The sequence below is a fragment of the Rana temporaria genome, chromosome 2 (genome assembly GCF_905171775.1).
Source record: "Rana temporaria chromosome 2, aRanTem1.1, whole genome shotgun sequence".
Classification (NCBI taxonomy): Eukaryota; Metazoa; Chordata; class Amphibia; order Anura; family Ranidae; genus Rana; species Rana temporaria.
In genome coordinates this window covers 133,876,443-133,895,845 of record NC_053490.1, presented here as the reverse complement: position 1 = coordinate 133,895,845, position 19,403 = coordinate 133,876,443, and the positions used below count along the sequence as shown (strand labels likewise).

The 19,403-nt window shown below is 41.3% G+C and overlaps 1 protein-coding gene across 2 annotated transcripts in view; it reads right to left on the bottom strand.

Annotated features, from left to right (window-relative positions):
• The window catches only part of NABP2 (nucleic acid binding protein 2), a 37,321-nt gene that overhangs the window by 1,903 nt on the left and 16,015 nt on the right, over positions 1-19,403 (bottom strand). For both annotated transcript variants that reach the window (XM_040341113.1, XM_040341115.1), the window contains exons 3-6: positions 13,262-13,400; positions 7,635-7,706; positions 3,697-3,778; positions 387-450 (exon numbers count right to left, since the gene is read on the bottom strand). In XM_040341113.1, the coding sequence (XP_040197047.1) occupies positions 387-450; positions 3,697-3,778; positions 7,635-7,706; positions 13,262-13,400 (357 nt within the window). The remainder of the gene's footprint in view (positions 1-386; positions 451-3,696; positions 3,779-7,634; positions 7,707-13,261; positions 13,401-19,403) is intronic.

The following is a 19,403-nucleotide window of genomic DNA, read 5'->3' as shown; positions in this document are numbered from 1 at the left end:
TTTTTGCGTAGTTTCCGTAAGTCGTTCTCGAATACGGAACTACGTAGTTTACGTACGCGTCGCAACCACTGACGTCCTAGCGACGTCAGTGGGAGCAATGCACGCCGGGAAATTTCGCGGACGGCGCCTGCGCATTTAAATCGGCGCGGGAACGCGCCTGATTTAAATATGACACTCCCCTAGCCGTGGAATTTGAATTCCGCTGGGGGATTTAGGATCCGCCGTCGCAAGTTTGGAGGTAAGTGGTTTGTGAATTAGCCACTTGCCTCCTAAACTTGCGGGAGCGGATCTTAATTCACGTAGATCGAGCGGATCTATAGTTCCGCTGAGCTACGTGAATCTGGCCCTAAAGGTGCATGCACTTAAAAAGTTATTTTGATCATTACCTGCCGGAGCCACACTGCTGGAGGAGCTGTGATTGGCTGTTCCTGGCAGACTGTCTGCTTGTGCCTGAAATTATAAAGTCAAATGTAAATTAAAAGCAAACAGAAAGCCCTCATGACTACACATGAGAAATCTTGTAACCCTTGGAAGCTTTGATAATTTGTAAAAGTGTTAAAAAGGGAGTTCAGAATTGTCATAAGATCTGAATCATTTTGACATTGAAACCTTGTGACTCCTAATAAAAGCCTAAATACAGCCAAAATAAAAACCACAAAAATCAACACAAGGGACATAACTTAAAGTCAGCGGAATGTGTCCCTTGTGCTGATGCCTCTTCTCTTAGATAAAATCCTCTTTTGCAAATGGAAATCCCTCCCGACTGCAGTTGCATAAATTTGATCCATGTGTGGGCAGGCTGAATGTAACAAATTCAAAAAACAAAGAAGGGGAAGGCCCAAACCCCTAGTGCATTATCCGAGGAAAAAAGGAATTTGTTGATATGAAAAGCAACCAATGAAATGCATACTCACAAAGGTGAAAGGATAACATGAAGTAAAGAATTCAAGTTTCTGCAACCTCACATGCGCCTTTCCCTTCTTTGTTTTTTGTAGTTCCACATGGGATACAGTGCATTGAAAAAATATTCATACCCCTTGAAATTTTTAAAATATTGTCATGTTACAACCAAAAACGTAAATGTATTTTATTGGGATTTTATATGATAGACCAACACAAAGTGGCACATAATTGTGAAGTGGAAGGAAAATGATTAATGGTTTTCAATTTTTTTTACAAATAAATATTTGAAAAGCGTGGCGTGCATTTGTATTCAGCCCCTTCATTCAATACTTTGTAGAACCACCTTTCGCTGCAATTACAGCTGCAAGTCTTTTTGGGGATGTCTCTACCAGCTTTGAACATCTAGAGAGTGACATTTCTGCCCATTATTTTTTGCAAAATAGTTTAAGCTCTGTCAGTTTAGATGGAGAGCGTCTGTGAACAGCAATTTTCAAGTCTTGCCACAGATTCTCAATTGGATTTAGGTCTGGACTTTGACTGGGCCATTCTAACACATGAATATGCTTTGATTTAAACCATTCCATTGTAGCTCTGGCTGTATGTTTAGGGTCATTGTCCAGCTGGAAGGTGAACCCCCACCCCAGTTTTAAGCTGTGGATCTCAGCAGCTCCTCCAAATTACCATGGGCCTCTTGGCTGCTTCTCTGATTAATGTTCTCCTTGCCCGGCCTGTCAGTTTAGGTGGACTGCCATGGCTTGGTTGGTTTGCAGTTGTGACATACTCTTTACATGTTCGGATGATGGATTGAACAGTGCTCCGTGAGATGGTCAAAGCTTGGGATATTTTTTTATAACCTAACCCTGCTTTTAACTTCTCCATAACTTTATCCCTGACCTGTCTGGTGTGTTCCTTGGCCTTAATGATGCTGTTTGTTCACTAAGGTTCTCTAACAAACCTATGAGGGCATCACAGAACAGCTGTATTTATTCTGAGATTAAATTACACACAGGTGGACTCTATTTACCAATTAGGCTGCCTTCTGAAAACATTTGGTTCTGCTAGATTTTAGTTAGGGGTATCAGAGTAAAGGGGGCTGAATATGAATGCACGACACACTTTTCAGATATTGATTTGTAAAAAAAATTGAAAACCACTTTCCTTCCACTTCACAATTATGTGCTACTTTGTGTTGGTCTATCACATAAAATACATTTAAGTTTTTGGTTGTAACATAAAAAAATGTGGTAAATTTCAAGGGGTATGAATACCTTTTCAAGGCACTGTATGCCCACCCTAGGAGGGCTGCATCTAATGGGCATTGGACCATGTATGTAATGTGATACTGGTTGGCTATCCCTCTGGGGAGGACAACCGAGCACTGGGAGTTGTTGACTGTTTTTTCTTGAATGTACCAAGAAGTAGCTCGATCAACTCGGGTACAAGCAGCCTGTCGGATTCACTTGCGATTATCACTAACAGCTGCTATAACCGCTAGCCATAATCACTGCAACCCCCCCCCCCCCCCACCACAGGGAACAGACAATTGCTTGGCAGGAGGTTCTGCTGACCAGCTCCAGATTAGCTGAGTGCGCTGACCGGAGTGTTTTGGCGGGGAAGCTGTCGGAATACAATAGAACAGAAGGGGAGAGCGCTATACTAACATCGGATTGTTAGTACAGAGGCTCTGACCTAACCTGTCAGTTTTTTTTTGTTCAGGCTGCTGGGTTGAGCAGAAAAAAGTAGAGTGTACTAGGCTTAAGAGTGCCCAACTATGTTTCTGTCTAGTTGATCCATTCATAGAAGCCATACTACAGCTTTATGAGTGAAACAGAAAAATGTTATATACTGTATAACTGAAATTGGTCACAACAGGAATTATCTTCCCTTAATTAGGATTCACAAGGTGACAAGGTGACAAAATAAACTTTCATTTACAGTTGCACACGTATGGATGCTAGTTTTCAAAACATAAAGAGTGAGTGCAGGCGGTTATGCATTTATAGCCATGCACAGCGTATTCTGTAATGCATATCAATGGGAACAATTACACTGAAGCTGTGCCTCCCAGGTACCACAACAGCTGCCATAGTTAACTCTGTACGGCTGTATGCCCTTATGTATGTCTGTGTGCAAGAGCCCTTTTTATGTGTCCAGAGTTTTGTGTTGTGTACAGCATGAATGAGTATTTTTTTTACATGTCTGAAGCCACTTGGAGCTGCATGCAAGCAGCCTATGTAAGTGAACAGGTACGCAACGGCTGTACAGACACAACTGCATATCTGAGTTTAAAAGGTGTGCAGGGACAGGTGCTCAATGCTGTCCCCCACCATGCAACAAATTCATGTACCTCTTTCTGACAAGCACAACAGAATTATAAAGATTCTATGACACCTTTACTGAATTCCAAGGAATATGTAGTAAGACTGTGCCATCTTTGATCGCCATGTCATCAGGACAAACAAAACTCCTCTCTTCGTCTTCACCTGACAGGTTAATGCAATGCACATGTGGTTAGAGACTGATTCCCTTTTCTTCAGAAGTAACAGAGTAGTTGGTTTCTATCTTAACAGAGATTTTCCTACAGCTTAGAAATTGTTCCCGATAGCAAAGACATCTGACTGTCAGAAGCATTTGTCTTCTCTCTCCAGGAGGGACCTTTATGTGTTCTGATTTTTGGCCTATTGCCACAAGAGATTATGAAACAGAATTTAATAACTGAGATAAGATGGGGCCTCACCACCAGAAATGATCATACATGAGATTTCTACTACTGCTAACAGAAGAGACATTCACCTGTTTGTTTTGGGATTGCTGTGCCACATACTCAGGGTTTGGTTCACTAAAATTAGGCGCTTCAGAATATAACATGCAAAATCTGCAAAAGAAAATTGACAATTAACACAAAAATGGATCAATAAAATCAGAAAACGATCAAACATTTGACAGCAGATGTTGTTTTTTACAGGTGATGTACAGAACAAAGAAAATACTGAAGGATCCGCATAGACCAATCCTTTGGTGTGGTTCCAGGTATGTCTGAGAATCCATCATTGCAAGCTTACTGAAGAATTCTGTAGACTTCCAGGATTAATCTAACTAAACTTAAAACTGCCCCACCCTCTTCTAACACCTATAATAACTACCAAGAGGAAGAAATATACTGTACATATACTCACCTATTCTTAGGCTACTTCGTTCCAGTTATGTGATGTCCCCTATGTCAGGCAGCGCCAACTACAGGGTAAATAAGGGAGTGCTCTGACAAGGGCTGGAATGCCTAAGCAGTGACATCACCCAAAGCCTTACTATGGGCCATCCGTTGTCAGTGCTCCCACCTCTCCCATGAAGCTGTTGCTAGCTGACAGACGGAAGCTGATCGTGTTACCGCAGAAAAGCAAATTGAAAATAAGCAAGTATATACTTCCACAGGGTAGTTAGTATTGGTGTTAGAAGAGGGGGTTGGGCAGTTTTAGGATTATTTAGATTTAACCTGGAATTCCACTTTAAAGTTGAACTCCAGCCATATCTTAAGTCATGCACAGTTGTGCCGGCTCCTCCCCTGTACTGAAACTGCTTAAAGCGTAGTTTCACCCAACTTTACAAGAAGGTCTTAAACAAAAGACCACCCCTTGTTTTTGGATGTATACATATTATTATTATTTATTTATTTTTTACCTTTTAGGAAGTACAAAGATGTACTTCTGCCCCAGCCAGGCCACAGTGAATACATAATTCCTTCTCCCTCGCTGCCTTCTGGGACCTGTGTATGTTCCAGAAGACAAGGTGGTCAATTATACAGCACCACGCGACTCGCGTATGCGCAGTAGGAAACCGGTTGTAAAGCCTGAAGGTTCCTCTGCCAATTTCCCTTAGTTGCAATGGTGGTGCCTGCACCCATTCCTGTGGACAAATCCGCCTCAGGTGGCCGACATTGCGGGCTCCCCTGACAGGTAAGTGTCCTTATTAAAAGTCAGCAGCTACTGACCTTTAGAAAAATCTTTTTTGAGGCTGGAACCCTGCTTTAATCTGATATTACTGCACACTGTGAGCTTCTCAGTCTGACACCGTGGCTCCGATCGTGGTATGAAGCCTCTGACAGAGACTTCTTACCACGTGATCAGCTGTGACCAATCGCAGCTGATCATTGCGTGAACCAGGAAGTGCTGGTAAACAGCTTTCTTCGCTTTACACTGACAGGGAGAGACAATCCGTTGCTCTCCCTGTCAGGGGGGGGGTCTGTGCTGATAATCAGCACATTAATTATCAGCACAGCCCCCATCAAAAGTTGCCCATCAGCTGCCAATCAGTGTCCAACACCTGCCAGCCTGTCCCCATAATAAACATTTATAGCGCAAAAAAAAATAATTAAAAAACGTAGAGGTGATCAAATACCACCAAAAGAAAGCTCTATTTGTGGGAAGAAAATTATAAAGTTTCGTTTGGGTACAGTGTTGCATGATCACGCAATTGTCATTCAAAGCGCGACAGCGCTGAAAGCTAAAAATTGTCCTGGGCAGGAAGGTAGGAAAGTGCCTGGTATTCAAGTGGTTAAATCATGGAGGCTCAGCATCATATATGGGAATTACCTAGGGCAATTTGCATGCATATACAGACTGCCTAGGGGTGTCCAATCTTCCAGACTGACATTCACTCATAAAGGCATTTTTGGTTTAGCATAACTTTTGTCAAGGGCCAGACTGCAACACTGCTTGCATGAGGTCTGAGGGCTCTTCAGAGGCATACTGAGACATGGCGATGTGATGTTTTCAGTAAACTAGAAACAGCACCCTGCTGGTCCCTCCTACTACCTCTCACCATCACCACCTGTCTGCATTTCATAGAAAAGCATTAGTAACCCACTGTTGATGTCACTGGTATGTCATGAAAAATGAAAAGGTTTTATTTTAAATGCAACTAGCATGTTTGTTAGGGGGGGGGGGGAAGAATCAGACAAGGCAAAATATAAGCAGTCTAAACATATATAACATTATCTTCCAACTTAAAAATGTTTTGGAGTCACTAGCAAAAGTGCACCTAACATCCCACTGTGACCTAGTCACAGATAAACAACATTTATGGCTTTTTATGGCATATAAAGCCAGCAGCCCATAGAAGCCACCCCATCCCTCTTCTCCTGTGTCTCTGAATATCTGCCACTTCATAATGGGAAAAAGAGTTGTAGCGCAAACAGAAATTATTCAGATTCAACATTTATACAGCCTGTATGCTGTATACAAGAATATGAACTGCTAACCATGTGACTGTGAAAGGAGATTTAGAGAAGGGGAAATTATATTCTTTATATTATACAAATAACAACAAGGCAATGGATTTTCAAGAGCACAAATAACAATGTAAACAAAATTATTTTCATGTATATGGCCTGTTAGGCATTGTAACGGAATGACCTGTGACAAACAGAGACTTTTGAAGGATGAGGGGTACTCCTGTGCCAACGTCACTAATAACTCTTGGGTCTAGGTCACCTTGTGTCCGTTTTGGGCATAGGGTGACTGATAAATATTAATTAGAAATTACATGAGATGGGACATTACTGTTAATTCATGTATTGAGCCAGGAAATAAGGGACACATGTTGGATTGTTTTAGCATGGACAGTAATCCACAATACATTTCTTAATGTCTGCAAAGAACTAATATGCTGACTCTACCGGTCAATAATGACTCATTCCTCTGTGTAGCACAGGCTGTTGAGATGGTAATTGAGTCTGTACTGGGGTGAGGTGGATTTGAGCTTGGTAGACAGCCTGGCTCCTGAAAGATCTTTCATTAAGTATGCTAATACTGTTTTATGTGTGGAATGTGACTTCTTAGCTGTAGTAATTAGGTCATGTTAAATCGGTGCCAAGACCTCTGTCATAGAAATGTGTATTCTGCCGGTGAATCACTTATTGTCGGAGACGGAATGTCTGGGGAATAATTAGCTCAACGGGATGTCATTGTCTAAGAGAGTGTGTATTGAAGTGATGTGTGGGTGGAGAGTTCTTTGTTCCTTTGATTACTGTAATATGTTGTATATAAGGAGAGAGTGGGTAACCGCTCAAAGAGAACCAGGCAATCTGATTCCTGTGGTCCGAGCCAAGGGTGCAGGCAGTGCAATCAAAATGCAGGTTAGGATGAAGGAAAAAAGCTGGGACAGCCGCACTCCAAAAAAACTCCTCCTTTAATTAAAAATCACAAAATACATGCCACAGCAAAAAACAGCACAACAAAAGAAAAGCTGACGTTTCGCACTATGCCTTAGTGCTTCTTCATAGCTATGAAGAAGCACTAAGGCATAGTGCGAAACGTCAGCTTTTCTTTTGTTGTGCTGTTTTTTGCTGTGGCATGTATTTTGTGATTTTTAATTAAAGGAGGAGTTTTTTTGGAGTGCGGCTGTCCCAGCTTTTTTCCTTCATCCTAACCTGTTGTATATAAGACTGAGAGTTACCATTAAAAGTGTTCATACATTTTGACTCAGAGAACGGAGCTTGTCTCGTTATTTCTGGGGAATGGAATGGATCAGGTCGTGTCTGATGTCTGTTGTATTGTTGAGTGTCAGATAAGCTGTCGTGTGGCTGATGGAATGGGAATATCGTAAACGGTGGTGATCGTTACAGGCATACTTATTAAAGCTCTGACAGGTAGATAGGTTAGCAGGGGTGAAGTACAAATGAAAGCTCTGTGAGCTGAAAGTTGAAAACATCATGTGGTTAAGGGTTGTAGCCTTACTCTCCAATCTTCTGCAAGTCACCTCCCCGTCCTGTGTAAAGAGTCAGACAGCCTTTGAAGACAGAAGCATAGCTGCAAATAGACAGAGATATATCAAAGATAAAAAAGATGATTAAAGACCAAATCAATCGAATTTTTTTTTTAACTGGATAAAATAAGGTAGGGCTTCAAACCTCAGTTAGATGTTTATAATGAATGATATGAGGAAGTCAGCATGCCAAATAATCCCAAATGAGAACATTTACTGAAGTCCTATAGCAGCAGCAAGGTTACACCGACGGCAGCTATCTTTGCCAAGGTGACAAGCAGAAACTTAAAGTGGAAGTTCAGGCAAATGCATCCAACGCTAAACCTGCTGCCGCATTCTAAACCTAATCTATCTAACCCTGTAAAGCAAAAATCAATATACTTACCTATTCTGCAGCCGATCCGGTCCCAGCATCAGCTGTCAGCGGCAGCTTCAGTGTGGAGGCGGGTACAGGAGAGACAGCTGACAACTGAAGCCCCATAGTAAGTCTATGGGTCATGTCACTTTCCAGCCATTTCACAGCCGTCGTCATTCGTCTCCTACACACAGCTTATGCCGCTGAAAACCGGAGCGGATCGGCTACAGAATAGGCACAGTGCCTTGAAAAAGTATTCAAACCTCTTGAAATTTTCCACATATTGTCATCTTACAACCAAAAAGTTAATGTATTTTATTGGGATTTTATGTGATAGACCAACACAAAGTGGCACATAATTGTGAAGTGTAAAAAAAATGATAAATGGTTTTCAATTTTTTTTTACAAATCAATATCTGAAAAGTGTGGCATGCATTCATATTCAGCCCCCTTTACTGATACCCCAAACTAAAATCTAGTGGAACCAAATGCTTTCAGAAGTCAACCTAATTAGTAGAGTCCACCTGTATGTAATTTAATCTCAGTATAAATACAGCTGTTCTGTGAAGCCCTCATAGGTTTGTTAGAGAACCTTAGTGACCAAACAGCATCATGAATGGGAAGGAACACACAAGACAGGTCAGGGATAAAGTTTTGGAGAAGTTTAAAGCAGGGTTAGGTTCTAAAAAAATATTCCAAGCTTTGAACATCTCACAGAGCACTGTTCAACCCATTATTCGGAAATGGAAAGCGTATGGAACAACTGCAAACCTACCAAGACATGGCTGTCCGCCTAAACTGATAGGCCGGGCAAGGAGATCATTAATCAGATAAGCAGCCATTAGGACCATGGTAACTCTGGAGGAGCTGCAGAGATTCACAGCTCAGGTGGAAGAACCTGTCCACAGGACAACTATTAGTCGTGCAATCCACAAATCTGGCTTTTATGGAAGAGTGGCAAGAAGAAAGCCATTGTTGAAAGAAAGCCATAAGAAATCCTGTTTGCAGTTTGCGAGAAGCCATGTGGGGGATACAGCAAACATGAGGAAGAAGGTGCTCTGGTCAGATGAGACCAAAAATTGAACTTTTTGGCCTAAATGCAATGTGTGGCGGAAAACTAACACTGCACATCACCCTGAACACACCATCCCCACAGTAAAACATTGTGGTGGCAGCATCATGTTGTGGGGATGCTTTTCTTCAGCAGGGGCAGGAAAGCTGGTCAGAGTTGATGGGAAGATGAATGGAGCCAAATGCAGGGCAATCTTAGAAGAAAACCTGTTAAAGTCTGCAAAAGACATGAATCTGGAGGTTCACCTTCCAGCAGGACAATGACTCTAAACATACAGCCAGAGCTACAATGTAATGGTTTATCAAAGCATATTCATGTGTTGGAATGGCCAAGGTCCAGACCTAAATCCAATTGAAAATCTGTGGCAAGACTTGAAAATTGCTGTTCACAGATGCTCTCCATCCAATCCAACAGAGCTTGAGCTATTTTGCAAAGAAGAATGTGCAAAAACTTTACTCTCTAGATGTGCAAAGCTGGTAGAGACATACCTAAAAAGACTTGCAGCTGTAATTGCAGCAAAAGGCGGTTGTACAAAGTATTGACTCGGAGGGGTTGGCTGAATACAAATGCACGCCACACTTTTCAGATATTGTAAAAAAAAAAATTAAAACCATTTATCATTTTACATCTACTTCACAATTATGTGCCACTTTGTGTTGGTCTATCACATAAAATTCCAATAAAATACATTTACCTTTTTCGTTGTAACATGACAAAATGTGGAAATCTCAGGAGGTATGAATACTTTTTCAAGGCAATGTAAGTACAGTGATTTTTGCTTTACAGGGCTAGATAAATTAAATTTAGAATATGGCAGAAAGCTTTACTTTATGTCTCAAGTACTGAAACATGGACAATAAAGGGGTGATGCATGGGTTAGTGCACTGCCGTGCTATTCATATATTTTTTTTTAGCACCCTAACAAACTACTGCGCCTAGTGGTAACCTTTGTAGGAAAAGATGCTACCGGTCAAGTTTTCTGTTGATTCTGGTGAATTGGCAGGTCATGATTGAGGGAATTCACAAAGACTGGAGCAGACAGAATCGGGTGCTGCTGTGCATGGTAACCAATCAGCTTCTAGCTTTCATTTTCAGAGCATAAAGTAGAACTTTATTCAGGAAATTTAGTTTTGCTAGATCATATCAGGCTGGCTCCTTTTGCACATGCTCAGTTGCCCTCCATTTTTAGGCACTGAAGTTTGTAGAGGCCGATCTGTTGACAGCCTTAGGCATCACTCACACCATGTGCAGAGACATCAGTTTTTCTGCACGCGTTCTACAAGGGCACAAAAAAAAAGAAAGAAAAACAATTGTTCTCTATGTGACCTATTTACACCACAACACTAGTATGACGCGCTGATTTTTTTTGTGCAGGAATCTGCAACATGTATAAAACTCACTGAAATGCACATGAAAACAAATGTAAACTTGTGCGTCTGCAAGTGAAATCTGCGCATGTTTCCATCAGTTTTTCTGCACGTATGGTATGAATGAGGCCTAAAATAAACAAGCCCTCCTATCCTTTACAGCCAAGGAAGCTTCTTCTGTTTGATCTGCAATTGTCATGGTGTTGCACAAGTGATCAGTTATGACACCAGCATTTTGATGGTTTGACAGTTTTGGTTGAGGACACAAGCAAATGTAACAGTTAGCAATTCTGGCATTCTAGGAATGCAACAGTTTTTTTAAACCATTTAATCAATGGGTTTATTTCTGCTTTATGATTTACTGCTGTTCATGGGCTCTGGGCTTCAGCAAAATGGCAGCCTCCAGCAAGAAGAACCAGCAACAAAGCTGGAGGCAATTTACAGCACACACTAATTTTGGTAGCATAATTATTAAAGTGGAGTTCCAGTCTCCCAATCCATTTTTTTTCTAAAAACTCCCCTGTAATTGTTACTACTTCCGCTGCAACATTAGGATAATGTCAGCAATGCGGTTCTTTTTGTTCTTATAAAATCATTATAAACTAGCTAGATCTTGGAAGCAGGCAGGGTCCATGGCTGTTGTGGGCATCTAAAGCCAACTTGTCTTAATTTCTGCGATTCGGTGCACCTGGCTACCCAGCATGCACCTTCTGATCTATCTTGCACAGTAATCCCACTGTGTGGCAATGTTTCTTCCTGATGTGTTGCCATAGCAATAGCGCCTAACTCCTACCGGTTGCATAATTTCCGGTCTGAAAATGACACAAGATTTTGGTATTAGGCGATTCCCATAGACTCATGGAATAGATGACGCTGATATCCCAGGAGTCCATAGGAATCGCATTGTGACATAATCGCCTAGGTGGCCTAAGCCGGAAGTGCTGCATAAAAACATAGAAAAAAGGTTATTTAGAAAAAAAATATTATTGCCTTTTAGGATAGCTGTGAGGATAGCCATGGGAATGACTGCAAATTAAAAAAAATAGATGGAACTCTGCTTTAATGTGGAATGTATCTTCCTTGTTGTTGTTATGGGTAAAGTTTAGCTTTAACTGTACGAACTGAAGATAGAAGCTGATTGGTTGCCATGCACAGCTTCTCCAGATTCTGTCTGCTTCTGGTTTAGTAATTTAGTGGGAATTTATCAAAACTGGAGCAGATAGATTCTGGCGCAGCTGTGCATGTCAACCAATCACATGCACAGATGCTCCAGGTTCTCTTACATAGCCACACACATAAAATATGTGTGTTTATGTCACTAGCATTTTCAATATACCTGACCTGTACATTGTGTTTGCTAAGAAACCCGTCTAGAAGGTTTTTTTATTATTTATCTACACTCACCGCTGACACCGCCAACTGTTCACAGCCTCACCTCTCTAACAGTAAAGATACAGTTTAGGAATAAACAGATTTTTGTCCAACTTCATTGTGTAGCCTTTTGTCTTCTTTAGAGACCTAAGATGAAGTAGTTTCCTCCCAATGCTAGAGTTACCATTTAAAGATTTGTATACTGCGATCATATGCACTCTAAGGTGTCTATTCTCCAGGGAGAATAAGTTTCATGTTTGTAGTCGTTCCTCATGCATGCTAGTAGTCTGAAGGCTATGCTTGCTGCAGCTTGGCACTGCATGCTATTGCTAAGTCTGTGATCTACAAGAGCCCCCAGATCCTTTTCTATCCTCGATTTTACCAAAGGTTCTCTCCCTAGTGTGTAACTTGCATTCATATTTTTAGTTTCAAAATACAATACTTTACATTTTGCTACAGTGAACCCCATTTTCCAATAAGCTGCCAACCCCTCTATTTTTGTGAGGTCTTTTTGTAAAGTTTCTATATTCCGTTGTGAAGTTATTGCCCTGCTTGGCTTGAAATATTCAGCAAACACTGAGATTTAACTATTTATTCCAACCTCTACATCATTTGTTATGAACAAGTTAAACAGAACTGGTCCCAGGACAGAGTCCTGGAGCACTCCATTCACAACTCTAGACCATTCAGAAAATACACCATTAATCACCACCCTCTGAACCCGCTCCTGTAACCAGTTTTCTATCCATATACATAGGATTTCACCAATGCCAAAATGTCTAAATTAAGCATTTATGGGATACTGTGCCTGAGCAAAATACAGATACATTATGTCCACAGGCTATCCTCTACCTAAATTACAGTTAACCTCCCTCATATAATAATGAAAGGTTGGTCTGGTAAGTATAATCTGCTTCATTATTTGTAAATTCCCTTCATAACGTGAATTGATGCAACACATGAATGTGCTGTAAATGTTATTGAATATCCAAAATATTTAAATCAAAACAACAGCTATGATGAGACACTTAACAGAGATTTAGTCTAGATCAGGGGTCTCCAAACTGTGGCCCGAGGGCCAGATGTGGCCCTTTGCTAGCCTTAATCTGGCCCTTGGGCACTATTCCTCCCACTGACACCAACAATGGGGCACTATTTCTTCCACTTATACCAATGATACTATTCCTCCTACTAAGAGGGGCACTACTCCTCCTATTGACTATCAACTCTGAGGCCATATTTATTCTTACTGATTTAGGGCACAGGACATTTCTACCCCCACTAGCCACAATCCGGCCCTCCTAAAGTCTGAAGGACAATAAACTGGCCCTTTGTTTGAAAAGTTTGGAGACCCCTGGTCTAGATGGTGTCCAAATCTATAACTGTAGTCAGTTTATATGTCCTGTACAGTCATCATCTCCACCAATCATTTACCCTTTTGTAAGTCTGATGATATCCCCAGGCTGGATCAAGTTTCCCACATCATCCCAAACAGAGATGTTGATGCTTCCCGTCTTGTCAGCCACTTTACAAGTTCTCACTTCATGTCCATCCTTTGTCTTGGTGACTCTGCCTGACAGTTAAAGTTGTGAACAGTGGTTAATAGAAAATGTTTTTCCTACAATTAAACATAATTATGCATTATTAGGGAAATTGCAAACTGCATCGCATATTCAAAATAAATAAAATTGTAATGCTGCATTGTACTAATATACACCACATACTAGCACATTATGACAGACTTACCTGTACATAAAGCCCTCCAGCACAGCACTGTCACGGCCTGTCTATGCTGCCATCTTCACCTGGTCTTCCTTCCAGGTTTGCAAGTTCCGGCTGTATGAGTGGCCGGGGCTGTTATGACGTCACTCCCACACAGGAGCCCTCTCTGGTATGGTATGCCGTCCCTTCAGAGCGCATGCATCGCTGACTGCATGTTGTGTGAATATCTCCTAAACAGTGCACGTTTAGCTGATATTCACTGTACCCTAAAGTTAAGCCTACAGGCCTACCTGAAGGTACAAGTTCAAAAGTGGAGTTTAATTCCACTTTAAAGGAGTGGTAAAGACAGAAGGTTATTTTATCTTAATGCATTCCATACATTAAGATAAAAAGACTTCTGTGTGTAGCAGCCTCCCCAACACCCCCTAATACTTACCTGAGCCCCATCTCTGTCCAGCGATGTCCGCGAGTTCCTCGGCTATCCGGCACTCTCCTCCTGATTTGCTGAGACACAGCAGTGGCGCCAGTTAGCCAATCAGGAGATAGAGGGGGCAGGGCCAAATGGCAGCTCTGTGTCTGAATGGACACACAGAGCTGCAATTAGGCTTGGGTGCCCCCATAGCAAGCTGCTTGCTGTGGGGGCATTCAACAGGAGGGAGGACCTGAGAAGAGGAGGATCCAGACTGCTCTGTAGAAAACTACTGCACAAAGCAGGTAAGTATAACATGATTGCTATTAAAAAATCTTTACAATTGCTTTAAGTTTTTTTTTTTTTAAAGGTGTTTATTTATGATTTTTCATGAACACAAAAATAAACAATATAGTACACTACAAAGATCACTTGAAGTTTAGTTATAAAACAACCCATACCCCAGAAAGATCTAAATACATAAAGGTAGAAAGTGCAATAGAGATGTGGGAGTTCAACATCTAGTTTTAATTCAGCTGAACTCAGATTTATGAGCCTCTGAATTCTGATTGGTTGCTATAGGTTTGTGAATTTAGCAAAGCATTATTTGCTTTGCTGAATAATTTCAAAAGTGCTCCAAAAAAAGCTGGGCACAGATGACTTTTTTTTTTTTTTCCGATCATCCAGCAGGCTGAATGAAAAAATCTAACTGGGGGCGTGGTCTGAGCATGGCTGTGTGAGGACGCACAGAGCAGGAGATCCACCTGCAGATCCAGAGGAATGGCATCTCCCTAGCTGAATGCTGGCCGGTATGAGTACAGTTAAGCAGCGGATTACCAGGACCTCTCGTAAAGCAGGGGAGAGCAGTAAGACACAGCCGGACATACAACAATTTTTCCCTGCATCTGGGAAGTGAGAGCAAAGAGAGGATGCGGAACTACTGAGAGAGGGGTGCGAATTGAGAGGAAGTGGAGAGTGGATAGGAGGGGAGGACACCCGGAATATATTGGATACTGCGGCCGGAACAGATAGCGTGGCTGCTTGGAGAGAGACGGAGAAAGATCTGCGGGCGTTAATTCAATTCAGGCTTTACCTACTAGAGTGGACCTGGAAGCATTGCCCACAAAAATGAATATAAAGGCTCTCATCTCCAAAGTGAAGGAGGTGCATTTGGCAGATATGCAACAGGTGTATGCTGAGATCAGGAAGGTAACAGAGTGCTTTGATACAGGTGAGGAAAGACTATCATCCCTGGGAGAGAGAATTGGTGTTCTGGAGAAAGAGAGAGAAAACTATATGGAAACAGTATCTGATATGCAGCTCCAGATTGAGGAATTGGGGGACCGCAGCTGTCGTTGTAACCTGAGGCTGAGGGGGGTCCCAGAAGTTCCAGATCAAGAAAACCTCCAGGAGAAGGTAATGAAAAATGTTCATATGGTACTAGAAGGTAAAGTTCCAGCTAATATGGACATGGATAGGGTACACAGGGCTATGGGCCCCAAATCAACTAACCCCAAGAGGACACGGGACATAATATGCTGCCTACATCGGTATGCGCATAAAGAGACATTACTGAGGAAAGCACGGGAGGCAGGCACAATTAAAGCTGAGGGGGTGATGGTGAAAATCCTACCTGATGTCTCCCGTGCTACACTGCAGCGTAGAGCTATGATGAGGCCATTGGATTGTGTAAAGCGGGAAGGGGGGACATACCGCTGGAGTTATCCCCTGGCGGTGGTGATAAAAAAGGACTCGGCCACGTTTTTGTTGCAAACGCACAGTGACCTTCCCAAACTGTTCGCATTTTTGGGGGTGGAACCGCTCCTTGTCCCAAATTGGAGAATACCAATGTTACAGTCAAAAAATGATAAAGAAGCTTAAAAAAAGTAAAAAATTAGATGCAATAATCAGCTGACTTATGTTAAATATTAAAGTGGCTCTTGTCAGAGGGAGAGGAGAGGAGAAATAATTACAAATAAGAGAAAAGGGGAAGTCCCAAACCCCCGCTGTGTTGGGTTGGGGTGCTGGTCCCCCTGCCCCTCCCCCCCCTCGGGGGAAAAATTATTTCTTTCTGAAGAAGTACACATTGGAGAGTCATTGAAATAACATCATGATAAACTAAGGAGAAGAGGAAATATATATAACACTCATATTATGACTGACAATCCCTTTTGGATGGTGTTTTTTTTTTCTCCTCTCGAATTATGGAATTTAACCCAAACTGGTCAGTTGACCGAATAGGATAATGGATGGAAATATATAAAAATCCAGTCTGGGTTATTTGTATGAACTTTATTTAATTTATTATTTGAGAAGGGGACTAAAGAAAAAGGAATAAATTATCATATTTGTTATAATGATCAATCCCTAGTTATGGTTATTGAAATATTTAAAAGTTAATTAGGTAGTGGGGGCGGAGCAAGGAGTAGGGGGAGTTAAAAGGTGGATAGGTTTAACATAAAAATCACATTAAGGGAATAGAAGTGGTATAGAAGAGAGGGGATGATTTTTTCTCTTGGGTTTTTTTTTTTTGTGTGTGGTGTTTTTGGATGGGAAGCGGCGTGAGAAGGCTTTCCCTTATAAGGTGGGGGGGTAATAACACAAAAACGATAACACAGAGGACACAAAGAGGGAGGGGAGTACATAGGGGTAGGAAGGAGGGGGGAGTAGGAGAAGAAATATATGATATTATAATATAATAACACAGTTATATAAAATAATATATATATATATATATATTTTTTTTGATGTTAGGATTATGGATGGAAAGCGGTGTGAGAAGGCTTTCCCCTATAGCATTAACACTGGGGAGGAATTGGAGGGGGGGGAGGAGAAGGTGGGGGGGGGTAAAAACACAAGATGATTACATAGATGACACAGAGAGGAAGTGAGCACATAGGGGTGGGAGGGGAGGGGGGAAGGGCACGGGTAGGGTACATATATAAAAGGGATGTATTTTTGTTTTTTTTCCTCTATTCCTTTTGATTCAATCCCATTAGGCTAAAGGATCAATAACAAGATTGGGTTCCCATGTTAAAAAGGGAAGGAGGAAGGAGAATTGTAAAGAGGGGAGAATAGATAAGAAATATAGAAGTTAAAATAGGTAATAAGATGCGTAATATTAAAATGTATGATGTGTATATATAAGGGTGTACATATAAGTTATGGATTTGTATTGAGACTCTGGTGAGGGGAAGAGAGAAGAGGAAAGAATAGGGAGAGGGAGGGAGGGCAACCAGGGGACGAGATAAGAATAAGGGACATTGGGGGAATTACATGTAATAAAGAATAAAGATTTCCTCTCCTTTCTATTTCTCTTTAAGAGCGTTATTGAGCTGTATTGGGATATATGCTATTAGTAAGATATGATGTATACAATAGGTGGAATTTGCTTGGAATGCTCAGGCCTGGGGCAGCTGTGCCCAACCTTGGCCCCTCAATAGGTTAACACTCAAGGAATCGGTTTGATCAGAGATTGAGTGAATAAAGCAGAATAGCTTTCGAAGTCCCCGGGAGGCTTTTTGCTTTCCGTGGAGCTCTTAGATAGGTAGGGAGGGGGGAGGGTGGGTTTTTATTTTTTTTCTCCTCTCGTCCTTCTCTTTCTCCCCTGTGTGTCCTGGTCCATCTGTCCTCTCTATGGTATTTTGTTTTTGCTCTGGGTAACAGAGATTGGGAGCAATGGAATCTTTGTTAATCATGTCGTTTAATGTAAGGGGATTTAATATCCTCGAAAAACTTTGGATGTTATTACAGGACCTCAAGAGACAGCATATTGATATTGATTTCATTCAGGAAACCCATTTTAAGGAAAAGAACCTTTCCATGCTGAGGAATAGAGATTATTCAGTGGTGTACCATGCAACTAACCCAGTCTTTAAAAAAAAGGGTGTATCAATTTTGATATCTAATAGGGTGGCCTGGGTCCACAGAGACTCCTTGATAGACGGGGAAGGAAGATATCTGTTTTTAAAAGGAACAATTGGAGGGATAGGAGTTATGTTGGCGTCCTACTATACCCCCAATATACAACAAGAAGTATATGTTCAAAAAATGATGAAAAGATTAGTGGAATTCACAGAAGGGCAGTTAATTCTGGGAGGAGATCGTAATGTTCCGTTAATACCTAGTGAGGATACTTCATCAGGGACATCATCAGTACCACCTAAAGTAAGCAAGGGGATTACAAAGGCAATGATAGAGGCAAAAATGGTGGACATATGACGAATGCTGCATCCTAAAGAAAGAGATTTTTCTTGTTATTCTAAATCTCATAAGGTATATTCACGAATAGATGTTTTTTTTATTCCTCACAAACAATTACATTCAGTCAGGGAAACCACTATTGGTATGATCACCTGGTCAGATCATGCACCGATCTTTCTGAGATATGATTTGACAGAGAGAAACCATTCAGCACCAATAATGTGGAAACTTAATGAAAGCTTACTGCGGGACCCAATGGTTATGGAGGATATTCGGAAAGAGGTGAAATGGTTCTTTCAGGTGAATGATAACTCAGAAAGTACACTGGGAGTAATTTGGGAAACACATAAAGCTGTAATACGAGGTGTGCTGATTAAACATGGAGCAAGGATTAAGAAAGAGAGAGAAGTTAAATTAATAGGTCTATTAGGAAAAATTCAAACCCTAGAGGCACGACATAAGCATTCCCAGACTACGGAAGTAGAACAAAATTATTAGAAACCTGAAGACAAGTGACTGAGCTACTAAAATATAGAGCTAAAATGGCATTACAAATAGGACGTAAATGTAGCTATGAATCAGGTAATAAGTGGGGAAGACAATTAGCAAGAGCCTTATGGGAAATACAGACAAGGACATATATACCCTTGGTTAAAAAGAAAGATGGAACTGAGGTTCAATTGCCTGGAAAAATTGCAGAGGAATTTGGCGACTACTACTCCTCACTTTATAACCTAGAATTGAATGAGCCAGATCAAGTAGAGATGGAGGAATATTTAATTTCAAGTGGTATGCCGAGTTTGTCGACAGAGGTTGGTGAGGAGTTGCAGTCTCCAAAAACATTGGAAGAAGTTCAAAATGCAGTAAAATTAGCAAAAGTAGGTAAAGTGCCAGGTCCAGACGGATTTACAGCACAGTACTATAAGACGCTTATTTCTGAGTTGGGACCTTATATGGTCAGAATGTTTAACGAACTGGGGGATACAGCTACCTTTCATCCAGAGACAGTGAAAGCTACAATTTCAGTGATACCAAAAGAGGGTAAGAACCTACAACAATGTAGTAGTTATAGGCCAATATCATTGCTGAATGCTGATTTGAAAGTATTTAGTAAGATAATAGCCCTAAGGCTACAACAGCAACTTCCCTTCTTGATTCATCAGGACCAAGTTGGATTTATACCAACAAGAGAAGCAAGGGATAATACCATCAAGGCCCTAAATCTGATGCATATAGCCAACT